The sequence below is a fragment of the Pseudophryne corroboree genome, chromosome 7, assembly GCF_028390025.1.
Source record: "Pseudophryne corroboree isolate aPseCor3 chromosome 7, aPseCor3.hap2, whole genome shotgun sequence".
Classification (NCBI taxonomy): domain Eukaryota; kingdom Metazoa; phylum Chordata; class Amphibia; order Anura; family Myobatrachidae; genus Pseudophryne; species Pseudophryne corroboree.
In genome coordinates, this window is record NC_086450.1 from 115,841,577 (window position 1) to 115,854,864 (window position 13,288).

A 13,288-nucleotide genomic window follows, 5' to 3' on the forward strand; every position below is an offset into this window, starting at 1 on the left:
CTTTAGGATCAGGTGGTGTGCACTGGCTCCTCCCCCTATGACCCTCCTCCAAGCCAGTTAGGTACTGTGCCCGGACGAGCGTACACAATAAGGGAGGAATTTTGAATCCCGGGTAAGACTCATACCAGCCACACCAATCACACCGTACAACTTGTGATCTAAACCCAGTTAACAGTATGATAACAGCGGAGCCTCTGAAAAGATGGCTCACAACAATAATAACCCGATTTTTGTAACTATGTACAAGTATTGCAGATAATCCGCACTTGGGATGGGCGCCCAGCATCCACTACGGACTCCGAGAAATAGATTTATCGGTAAGTAAAATCTTATTTTCTCTATCGTCCTAGTGGATGCTGGGGTTCCTGAAAGGACCATGGGGATTATACCAAAGCTCCCAAACGGGCGGGAGAGTGCGGATGACTCTGCAGCACCGAATGAGAGAACTCCAGGTCCTCTTTTGCCAGGATATCAAATTTGTAGAATTTTACAAACGTGTTCTCCCCTGACCACGTAGCTGCTCGGCAGAGTTGTAATGCCGAGACCTCTCGGGCAGCCGCCCAAGATGAGCCCACCTTCCTTGTGGAATGGGCCTTAACCGATTTAGACTGTGGCAGGCCTGCCTCAGAATGTGCAAGTTGAATTGTGTTACAAATCCAACGAGCAATCGACTGCTTAGAAGCAGGCGCACCCAACTTGTTGGGTGCATACAGTATAAACAGCGAGTCAGATTTTCTGACTCCAGCTGTCCTGGAACATATTTTCAGGGCCCCGACAACTCCTAGCAACTTGGAGTCCTCCAAGTCCCTAGTAGGTGCAAGGCACCACAATAAGCTGGTTCAGGTGAAACACTGACACCACCTTAGGGAGAGAACTGGGGACGAGTCCGCAGCTCTGCCCTGTCCGAATGGACAAACAGATATGGGCTTTTTTGAGAAAAAACCACCAATTTGACACTCGCCTGGTCCAGGCCAGGGCCAAGAGCATGGTCACTTTTTATGTGAGATGCTTCAAATCCACATATTTGACTGGTTTTAAACCAATGTGATTTGAGGAATCCCAGAACTACGTTGAGATCCCACAGTGCCACTGGAGGCACAAAAAAGGGGTTTGTATATGCAATACTCCCTTGACAAACTTCTGGACTTCAGGAACTGAAGCCAATTCTTTCTGGAAGAAAATTTACAGGGCCGAATTTGAACCTTAATGGACCCCAATTTGAGGCCCATAGACACTCCTGTTTTCAGGAAATGCAGGAAACGACCGAGTTGAAATTTCTTTGTGGGCCTTCCTGGCCTCACACCACGCAACATATCTTCGCCACACGTGGTGATAATGTTGTGCGGTCACCTCCTTTCTGGCTTTGACCAGGGTAGGAATGACCTCTTCCGGAATGCCTTTTTTCCCTTAGGATCCGGCTTTCCATCGCCATGCCGACAAACGCAGCTGCGGTAAGTCTTGGAACAGACATGGTACTTGCTGAAGCAAGTCCCTTCTTAGCGGCAGAGGCCATAAGACCTCTGTAAGCATCTCTTGAAGTTCCGGGTACCAAGTCCTTCTTGGCCAATCCGGAGCCATGAGTATAGTTCTTACTCCTCTACGTCTTATAATTCTCAGCACCTTAGGTATGAGAAGCAGAGGAGGGAACACATACACCGACTGGTACACCCACGGTGTTACCAGAACGTCCACATCTATTGCCTGAGGGTCTCTTGACCTGGCGCAATACCTGTCCCGTTTTTTGTTCAGACGGGACGCCATCATGTCCACCTTTGGTATTTCCCAACGGTTTACAATCATGTGGAAAAAACTTCTCAATGAAGTTTCCACTCTCCCGGGTGGAGGTCGTGCTGAGGAAGTCTGCTTCCCAGTTTCCATTCCCGGGATGAAAAACTGCTGACAGTGTTATCACATGATTTTCCGCCCAGCGAAAAGTCCTTGCAGTTTCTGCCATTGCCCTCCTGCTTCTTGTGTCGCCCTGTCTGTTTACGTGGGCGACTGCCGTGATGTTTTTCCCACTGGATCAATACCGGCTGACCTTGAAGCAGAGGTCTTGCTAAGCTTAGAGCATTATAAATTTACCCTTAGCTCCAGTATATTTATGTGGAGAAAAGTCTCCATACTTGATCACACTCCCTGGAAATTTTTTCCTTGTGTGACTGCTCCCCAGCCTCTCAGGCTGGGCTCCGTGGTTACCAGCATCCAATCCTGAATGCCGAATCTGCTGCCCTCTAGAAGATGAGCACTCTATAACCACCACAGGAGAGACACCCTTGTCCTTGGATATTGGGTTATCCGCTGATGCATCTGAAGATGCGATCCGGACCATTTGTCCAGCAGATCCCACTGAAAAGTTCTTACGTGAAATCTGCCGAATGGAATTGCTTCGTAGGAAGCCACCATTTTTACCAGGACCCTTGTGCAATGATGCACTGTTTTTAGGAGGTTCCTGACTTGCTCGGATAACTCCCTGGCTTTCTCTTCCGGGAGAAACACCTTTTTCTGGACTGTGTCCAGAATCATCCCTAGGCACAGCAGACGTGTCGTCGGGATCAGCTGCGATTTTGGAATATTTAGAATCCACCCGTGCTGATTGTAGCAGTATCCGAGATAGTGCTACTCCGACCTCCAACTGTTCCCTGGACTATGCCCCTATCAGGAGATCGTCCAAGTAAGGGATAATTAAGACGCCTTTTCTTCGAAGAAGAATCATCAATTCGGCCATTACCTTGGTAAAGACCCCAGGGTGCCGTGGACAATCCAAACGGCAGCGTCTGAAACTGATAGTGACAGTTCTGCACCACGAACCTGAGGTACCCTTAGTGAGAAGGGCAAATTTGGGACATAGAGGTAAGCATCCCTGATGTCCCGGGACACTATATAGTCCCCTTATTCCTGGTTCGTTATCACTGCTCTGAGTGACTTCATCTTAATTTGAACCTTTGTAAGTGTTCAAAAACAAATTTTTAGAATAAGTCTCACCTAGCCTTCTGGCTTCAGTACCACAATATAGTGTGGAATAATACCCCTTTTCTGTAGTAGGAGGGGTAATTTAATTATCACCTGCTGGGAATACAGCTTGTGAATTTTTTCCCATACTACCTCCTTGTCGGAGGGAGACTTGGTAAAGCAGACTTCAGGAGCCTGCGAAGGGGAAACGTCTCGACATTCCCATCTGTACCCCCGGGATACTACTTGTAGGATCCAGGGGTCCTGTACGGTCTCAGCGCCATACTGAGAACTTGTCAGACGCGGTGGAACGCTTCTGTTCCTGGGAATGGGCTGCCTGCTGCATTCTTCTTCCCTTTCCTCTATCCCTGGGCAGATATGATCTTATAGGGACGAGAGGACTGAGGCTGAAAAGACGGTGTCTTTTTCAGCAGAGATGTGACTTAGGGTAAAAAACGGTGGATTTTCCAGCAGTTGCCGTGACCACCAGGTCCGATGGACCGACCCCAAACAAGTCCTCTTCCTGTATACGGCCATACTGTGCCGTTTGGAATCTGCATCACCTGACCACTGTCGTGTCCATAACATCTTCTGGCAGTTATGGACATCGCGTTTATTCATGATGCCAGAGTGCAAATATCCCTCTGTGCATCTCGCATATATAGAAATGCTCTATAGTCAATAAAATACTGTCCCTGTCAAGGGTATCAATATTTTTAGTCAGGGAATCCGACCAAGCCACCCTAGCTCTGCACATCCAGGCTGAGGCGATCGCTGGCCGCAGTATAACACCAGTATGTGTGTATATACTTTTTATTATATTTTCCAGCCTTGTCAGCTGGTCCTTGAGGACGGCCCTATCTATAGACGGTACCGCCACTTGTTTTGATAAGCGTGTGAGCGCCTTATCCACCTTAAAGGGTGTTTCCCAACGCGCCCTAACTTCTGGCGGGAAAGGGTATACCGCCCATAATTTTCTATCGGGGGGAACCCACGCATCATCACACACTTTATTTAATTTATCTGATTCAGGAAAAACTATGGTAGTTTTTTCACATCCCACATAATACCCTCTTTTGTGGTACTTGTAGTATCAGAAATACGTAACACCTCCTTCATTGCCTTTAACGTGTGGCCCTAATAAGGAATACGTTTGTTTATTCACCGTCGACACTGGATTCAGTGTCCCTGTCTGTGTCTGTGTCGACCGACTAAAGTAAACGGGCGTTTTAAAACCCTTGACGGTGTTTTTGAGACGTCTGGACCGTACTAATTGTTTGTCGGCCGTCTCATGTCGTCAACCGACCTTGCAGCGTGTTGACATTATCACGTAATTTCCTAAATAAGCCATCCATTCCGGTGTCGACTCCCTAGAGAGTGACATCACCATTACAGGCAATTGCTCCGCCTCCTCACCAACATCGTCCTCCTACCTGTCGACACACACGTACCGACACACAGCACACACACAGGGAATGCTCTGATAGAGGACAGGACCCACTAGCCCTTTGGAGAGACAGAGGGAGAGTTTGCCAGCACACACCAAAACGCTATAATTATATAGGGACAACCTTATATAAGTGTTTTCCCTTATAGCATCTTAATATATATATAAGCATATCGCCAAATTAGTGCCCCCCCTCTCTGTTTTAACCCTGTTTCTGTAGTGCAGTGCAGGGGAGAGCCTGGGAGCCTTCCCTCCAGCCTTTCTGTGAGGGAAAATGGCGCTGTGTGCTGAGGAGATAGGCCCCGCCCCTTTTTCGGCGGCCTCGTCTCCCGCTCTTAACGGATTCTGGCAGGGGTTAAATATCTCCATATAGCCTCCGGAGGCTATATGTGAGGTATTTTTAGCCAAATTAGGTATTCATTTGCCTCCCAGGGCGCCCCCCTCCCAGCGCCCTGCACCCTCAGTGACTGCCGTGTGAAGTGTGCTGAGAGGAAAATGGCGCACAGCTGCAGTGCTGTGCGCTACCTTTAGAAGACTGAGGAGTCTTCTGCCGCCGATTCTGGACCTCTTCTTACTTCAGCATCTGCAAGGGGGCCGGCGGCAAGGCTCCGGTGACCATCCAGGCTGTACCTGTGATCGTCCCTCTGGAGCTGATGTCCAGTAGCCAAGAAGCCAATCCATCCTGCACGCAGGTGAGTTCACTTCTTCTCCCCTAAGTCCCTCGTTGCAGTGATCCTGTTGCCAGCAGGACTCACTGTAAAATAAAAAACCTAAGCTAAACTTTCCTAAGCAGCTCTTTAGGAGAGCCACCTAGATTGCACCCTTCTCGGCCGGGCACAAAATCTAACTGGCTTGGAGGAGGGTCATAGGGGGAGGAGCCAGTGCACACCACCTGATCCTAAAGCTTTACTTTTTGTGCCCTGTCTCCTGCGGAGCCGCTATTCCCCATGGTCCTTTCAGGAACCCCAGCATCCACTAGGACGATAGAGAAAAATAATGTCAGTCCCGGTCCCCACAATTTCTGATGGCAGTGCTGCCAGTATCCCTTAAATTGATAGCCAAATGATGTCATCTAGATGTGGAAAAAAACTTTATTGTTTCCAATTACTATGTAATCTACAATCTATAACATTTTACCAGGACAATTGTCGTACTGGTGCCTCAAAATCAAAATAGTGATTTTTTTTTCTTTATAATCCTAATAGTTTTTTGTTACCTTCGCAAACACTCAACTGTGAAACTGATTTGAATGGAAAAAAATACAGAATTCTCATAGACTTTTAAAGGAGAACATCATTTTATTTGTTACTCCTATACATATTATTTAGGGGAATTGACCAGATAATGCCATTGTTACACCCCCTGAGTTTTACATTATTGGTACAATATAATACAATATCTTATTGCTATAAGAAAGAATGAATGACATCATACACTTTAAATACCCATGTGTAGATTACTGGAACAAAGAGGACTAAATTTTGCTTTCTCTTGCAAGCATTATGTGCACTAACATATTTAATAGCATCTGATACAAACAGTTTTTTCCAGATATTTTTCCTGAATACTGCTTATGATTATAACATAATATTAAATATGGTTTCAATAAAATATTGGAATGGCATTTGCTTCTGCTTTTATTTTGAAATGAATTTCATGTTAGTATGTCAGATACATTTAGTGGTGTCAGCCATTTTGTGGGCTGAACCAACGTTCATGAGAATTCAGCCTTTCATGTGACTAGGAATTAGTGACATCACTGCCTCAGTGATGTCACTAGATCATAGTAAATTGACAGTCTGGCAATTACTTCAGCACACAAAATGGCTGCCACCACTGTGTTTTTGCTATGGGTACACAAACCAAACTTGCTGGAGTTAACCATATATTTCTTATGAAAACTAATTAGATAAATGATCATGAATACTGTCTGAATCAGTACCTTTGTAGAGCTTGATCACTGTCATTACTGAGAAATAAAGAAGAAATGGAAATTATATAGCTTTTCACTCAGAGATTTAAAACAAATATAAAAATAGAGAACATTCAAGCTTATGAAAATACTGATTCATTGGCAGAAAATACTAAACCATAAAGCATGCCCACACACATTGATTGGTTTTCCCTTCATCATTCACAACAATAATTAAAAAATATATATAGTGCACTATTCGGATGGTTACATTGGTTTCTGACGCAGCAATATGTGGAGAGACTTCATTCACAAGTTACTAGAAATTTCCAGTAGCAAACAGTTCATTGTTCCATTGTAGATTTTTTCTTATTCTGGGAACTAATGTTCATCTGAGTTGGCACTAATGAGATGCCCATTTATTCCATTTGAAGTGTTGACGCCATTAGTGCTGGCATTGTATGTTTTTTGTGCACGTGGTACTGAATCTTCCTCATCTGAGCTGGATTCAATATCACTTCCGTCATCCTGTGACACCTGAGAAAGTAAAAAATAAAAATAAAAGCTGTGATAATAATGAAATAAAATAAATGCAAGAGACATTTATGGTTGCAAACAGTGGCGGCTCCAGAGGTGGGGCAGTAGTACTGTCCAAAATTCAAATAGGGAAGCCACACCAACTGCCACCCCAAATGCTGCCAAACATCACGGCTGGGACTCACTGGCAGTTGGTGTGATCCCCCTATTTGAATTTTGGACTGTGCTGCAGCCCCACCCCTAGAGTCGCCACTGGTTGCAAATTAAAATGAGTACATGAACATGTGGCATACTTGCTTACACTTAGTTTCAGGTTGTCTGGAAGACTCCCCACTTACACATTCCACTTTATTTCAAGATCGTACCCAGCCTCGCTGGTGCGCTGTGCATGTGCAGTGTTAAGTAGTTGCAGTGTGCATCGGGCTCAGTTACTGTACAGCCCACCATGGAGGGAATGCAAGTTCCTTCTCCGTCCTGGCTGCCCTATTGAGCTAAGTGGGGTAATGCCACCTTCAGAAGCCCATTGCAAAAAAAGCGGTGCAAATGCAGATTCATGTCCCAAAGCTAGTGCGGCGCATGCTGCAAAGTACCAATGTTCGCTACTTTACACATGCGCTGTACAGCGCATTTGTGGCGACTGTGGCCACATATCTACTGCCATTTGGGGGCGGGGAAGGTCATAGGTCACGCAGCCGGCCGATGGTGTCGCAGTTGATCCGATGCTGCGTCCTAGAACGCAGAGTCACTAATACAAGCCAGAGGCGTGACACCTCCTGCTGCATTACCATAGTAGTGCTATCACTGCTGCTTCCATATGCAGATGTGTCCTCATATGGTCCCGTCCTATAGAACTCCCACTATAGGATGCTATGCCAGGACTGCTTGCAGCGTCGGCTCTGTAATACAGTACACTGCTAATGGCAGCAGGAGTGTGCATATGCAATTCCCTTGTTGCATTGTGTACAACAAGGATGTATAAGGACACATCTGTAAGCAGCAGAGTTAGCAACTCTGTCCACATCTGAATCGAGCCAACTATTACTTCTAGGCAGCTTTAGTTTAATTCTATGGATAAGAAAGAGATGGGATGTGCTCCTCACCACACTCTGGTTCAAGCTGAAATGGTCAATATGATGGCTGAGATTGCTTCTCTTTTGTTGACTGATTTTAAAAAAATGAATGATTGGATTTACACTGCAAATAGGGGCCTGAGGACCCTATTCCGCACGGATTGCAGATTCTGCTAAAAAGCAGAATCTGCAATCCCTTCTGTGACATGCTGCAGGCTGCCCAGCGCAGGACAAGGCCACCCAGCATGCTAACTCCCGCCCCACAGCTTCAACCACAATCCAATTGCGAAGCGATCGTAATCGGATTGCAGTTGCAGCAATTGTGGATGACCCCCTGCAGCCGCCCTCGTATTACGTCACACAGCCACCCCAAAAACGTAGATGACCCGCTCCCATTTTCCTCATGCCGCCCCCGAAATGCCATAACTCCGCCACCGAAATGCTGTAATTCCGCCCTCTGCTGTCACTCAAAGTGTGATCGAATACCTCCAGGATGTGATCGCATTGTGACTGCTAGTGCATGTGCTGTTTTTGATCAGTGCTGAATAACCCCCTGAATCACAGTTGTTTGCAATGTCGATGTTGTATGCAATGGAGCGGTTATTTGCCACTGTGCAGGCTCCAAAGCGGCAGTGCACACATGCAGTGATTCATATGTGATAGCACACATGCACATTGGGGCCGTTTTCTGGGTGTGCCAAACTCAGCCACTACGAAATCGCTCACAGCTGGAGAGCCCTCTGCGCCTTAGGAGAGCTGCTCAGTCTGAGACAGCATAGACATACTTAGCAGTCCGATAGCCGATCGGTGTCCCCCCGATGGGAGGGCCACTCTCCCAACGCAAGGAGACATTTGGCCTAATTCAGACCTGATTGCTCCTCTGCGAATTTGCAGAGGTTTGCGATCAGATAACGCCGGTCAGCTGCAAATCCATTTGCAACTCATTCACCATCGAATGTTTTTTCCAGTCTGTGCAGCCTGTGTGTAGCCCAGGACCTGCTCCTACAGTGCAATAGAATCAGGCTGATCGGAGCCGGGGCTGACGTCACACACCCTCCCTGAAAACGCTTGGGAATGCCTGTGTTTTTCTTGACACTCCCAAAAAACATCCATTTACCACAACCAAACGTCCGCTTCCTGTCAATCAACCTGCGTACGCCTAGCGATCAAAAAAGATGCTGAATTCTTTTGCAGCTTGGCGCATGCGCATAACAATCCGTACGCATGCGCAGTCGAACGAGAATCAGCCGCCTTGCGAATTCGCACAACAGCGATCAGGTCTGAATTAGGCCCCTCATCTCTAAGAGCCGGCACTGACTGAATTACCATTGCTCTTTCCCTACTCTCACTACCACTCTCAATTCTAGCAGTCTACATTAAAACAATTACCAACACCGTACTTTTACATGAACAATTCTACTGCTCATCTTTATCATACAGTCTCTACTACTTTTTTCTGAATAATATATATATATATATATATATATGTATGTATGTATGTATGTGTATATATGTGTGTGTGTGTGTGTGTGTGTGTGTGTGTGTGTGTATACACACTTTTTTTTTGACATTTTCTTAATCTTTTAGTTTTTCACCCATTTGCCTCACCCATACTATGTCCAGGTTTTCATCACCCCTCCATCACCCCTTGTCTACCTAATCCTCTATTTTCCCCCTTCCTTCTGCTTGTCTCCTACATCTCCTACTCTTTCCCCTTCTCTATTTCTCATCCTCCCTTCCTGTCACCCCACTTTCAGTCACTTCTGCCCCACCATATTCTTACCACCCCTCCACTCAGCCCAGTTCTCTCCCTCCATTCTTTGTGACTTTACCTCATCTCTTTCTGCATCACACTGCACTCCTTCCCTGCCGTCCTGCAGTTTCCCCTTCTAGCTTAGAAGCCCCCACCAACACTATGCCCACTTTATCCCTTCCATCCAATTTAATATCACCTCAACACTACCGCAACCCTGATAATCTCAAACTCACACCCCCTACCCTGTGCCCTATGGAATGCCAGATCTGTTTGTAAAAAACTGGTCCCCACTCATGACCTTTTCATCTACAACTCCCTGCATCTCCTGGCCATTACATAAACCTGAATTACTCCCTATGACACAACTTCTCCTGCTGCTCTCTCTGCTAGGGGACCTCACTTTCTCACATACACCCCAAACCGGGGGTTACCAAGGTGGTGGTGTGGGATCCTCCGACCCTCTAGGTACTCCTACCAAATCATACCACCAGAACTGTCCCTTACATTCTCTACATTTGAGGTCCACGCTGTACACCTCTTCCAACCTGTCCATCTTCAAATAGTTGTCATTTACAGCCCCCTTGCATGCCCTCAAAATTCCTTGGCAACTTTGCTTCCTGGCTTCCTCACTTCCTCCATTCTGACATTCCCTCATTATCTTACGTGATATCCCCACAAAATCCTCTGTCTCTAAACTTAACCTTACATCTTCGCTTGGTCTCCCCAGTGATCCTCCTCCCCCACCCATGTGAATGGGAGCTCACTGGATCTGGTCTTCACTCACCGCTGTGATATTTCTAATTTCTCCAACTCCCCAATTCCCCTCTCTGACCACCACCTGCTCTCCTTTAACACATCTATCTCTGCTACTGCGTCTCTACCTCCTAAGGCTACCATCACTTAACGTAACATTGAGATTATCGACACCACTTCCCTATCCTCCCTGCTCGACTCACTTCTCTCTCCTATGCTGTCTCTCTCATGCCCTAAACAAGCCACATCTATATACAATGCTTCCATTCCTTCTGCTCTTGACTCTGTCACTCCACCAACCACTATTCACCCTCGCAGATCAACATCTCAACCTTGGCACACCAAATGCACCAGATATTTGCAAAAATGCTCACGTACTGCTGAGCAACAGTGGAACAAATCATGATCTAAGGTAGACATTTCAAACTTATACTCCCATCCTTCTGTGCTGCCCTTTCCCTCGCTTTATCAGTCATACCTCATCTCATCCCAATCTTTGAACCACCGGCGCCTCTTTGCCACTGTCAACTCACTCCTCTGCCCACCCCCACCTCGTCTCCCCTCCTCACTCTTTGCTCTTGACTTTGCCACTTAATTCACATCCAAAATTGACTCCACAAGTCAGGACACCACATCCCGCCAAACCATCAGCAACCAGCCACCTCCTTTCTCTTACTAACCCTCCCCTATCCCTCCTATCAACTCTCAAATCTTTTCCCATGTATCTGGTAAGTCATGGCCCTCATCTGTTCCTCACCCCCCTCCACCTCCCCATTTGACCCTATCCCCTTCCGCCTCCTCTGCTACCTCTCTCTCTCTCTGCCTGCTCCCATCTTGCCCACCTCCTCAACCTCTCCCTGTCATCAGGCACTGTCCCCACTGCCTTTAAGCATGCACTCATCTCTCCTATTCTTAAAAAACCTACCCTTGATCCTCAAACTCTCTCCAACTATCGACCCATCTCTCTCCTCCCTTTTGCCTCCAAACTCCTTGAGCGTATTGTCTATAACCACCTTACTGCCTTTCTTTCCTCCTACTGCTTGACCCTATCCAGTCTGGCTTTCGTCCTCTCCACTGAAACTGCCCTCACAAAAGTCTGCACTGACCTCCTTTCTGCTAAATCCATTTGCCACTACTCTTTGCTTATTCTCCTTGACCTCTCTGCTGCTTTTGACACTGTTGACTATCCTCTCCTTCTGCAAATCCTTCACTCCCTTGGTCTGCTTGATACTGCCCTCTACTGGCTATCCTCCTACCTCTCTGACATTTCCTTCTCTGTCACCTCTCATGGCTCCACCTCCCCCCACTTCCACTAACTGTAGGTGTTCTCCAAGGTTCTGTTCTTGGTCCTCTCTTTTTCTCTCTCTATATGTTCTCTTTAGGTGAACTGATTAGCTCATTTGTCTGAGCTGATCATCTTCCCACCCTCACACACAAACTCACCTCCCACAATTTCATTATCTATTGATGGCACTACTATCTCCTCTAGCCCCCAAGTGTGCTGTCTTGGAGTAATCCTTGACTCCTCCGTCTCCTTCAAACCACACATTCAGCACCTCTCATAAACCTGTCAAGACTCTGTCTCACCGAGGATGCCATTTAGACCCTTATCCACTCACTGGTCATCTCCCGACTGGACTACTGTAATCTTCTCCTATCTGGCACCCCTGACAAATACCTTTCTTCATTCCAATCTATCCTCAATACTTCTGCCTGGCTTATCTTCCTGACCAAACGTACTACATCCACCTTCCCTCTCTTACAAGCCCTTCGCTGGCTCCCCTTCCCTATCAGAATCCATTTCAAGCTTCTTATACTCACAAAGCCCTCACCCACTCCTCTCCCAGTTACATCTCTGACCTTATCTCCCTCTACACTCCTGCCTATCCTCTTTGCTCTGCTAATACACACCATCTCTCTTGCCTACTGATTACCTCCTCCCACTCCTACCTCCAAGATTTTGTACGTGCTGCTCCCTTTCTCTGGAATTCTCTACCTCTCCCCTTCAGACTCTCTACCTCTATACAAAACTTCAAACTTCAAGACCCACTTCTTCACCAAACCCTCTAATCCCAAGCCCTCTGTGGCCCACGCTCACTTTCTACCCCATCTGTGTCAACCCCTGTCTGTTTTCCCCCTCCCCCTCCCCCTTTAGAATGTAAGCTTTCACGAGCAGGGCTCTCTTACCTCACATGCTTTTATGTCTCTTACTTAACCTATCTTCTTTTCAATACTCCCTTTTATGGCACCAAATCCCTCGGTTTCTGCCACCATGATACTTATTTCAGTGTTGTCTGCTGACACAGCCATGTTTATATACCCTGTACTTGTCCTATATTGTATTGAATTGTAAGTCACTGTTTTCTTGTTTTTGCTTATTTGTTTATGTACTCTGTAATTGGGTGTTGCGGAACCCTTGTGGCACCATATAAATAAAGGATAATAATATCAGTGTTCCTTCATTAGAAATATGCTGACCAGTAGATTCAGAATGCTACATACTATTGTTTTGTTTTATGGGATAACAAACTAGAGAATACTGATGGTAACTGAACAATGACATTTACTTAATAAAATGCACTTGTATAGTGAAAACAGCAGGCTGTCAGTCTGAACTGTATGATTAATTGACATTCTGTAACTGTAACTTACATGCAAAGGATTCCATTTTCCAGTCTTCCATGGTAGCACAAGGAAAAGAGCATAATGGTACAACAAGCATGAGAAAAGAGATTTCTATATGGAAATGTGGATTCTCAAGAGTAACATGCCATAATCATCCACAAAGCGACATACGCCAATAAAGCTGCATTACGAGATACTTAATTATGAATCATATGTAAACAACTCCCAAACTAAATGAT

The 13,288-nt window shown here is 46.2% G+C and overlaps 1 protein-coding gene and 1 long non-coding RNA gene across 6 annotated transcripts in view; one reads left to right on the top strand and one right to left on the bottom strand.

Annotated features, from left to right (window-relative positions):
- LOC134944749 (uncharacterized) overlaps positions 1 to 13,288 on the top strand; it is a 160,413-nt gene that overhangs the window by 131,809 nt on the left and 15,316 nt on the right. The window lies entirely within an intron of this gene.
- CERS6 (ceramide synthase 6) overlaps positions 5,672 to 13,288 on the bottom strand; it is a 694,449-nt gene continuing 686,832 nt past the window's right edge. For 2 of the 4 annotated variants that reach the window (XM_063933579.1, XM_063933581.1), the window contains exons 10-11: positions 13,077 to 13,100; positions 5,672 to 6,845 (exon numbers count right to left, since the gene is read on the bottom strand). In XM_063933579.1, the coding sequence (XP_063789649.1) occupies positions 6,690 to 6,845; positions 13,077 to 13,100 (180 nt within the window). In that variant the 3' untranslated portion in view covers positions 5,672 to 6,689. The remainder of the gene's footprint in view (positions 6,846 to 13,076; positions 13,101 to 13,288) is intronic. The other 2 variants (XM_063933582.1, XM_063933580.1) reach the window with 1 other exon arrangement.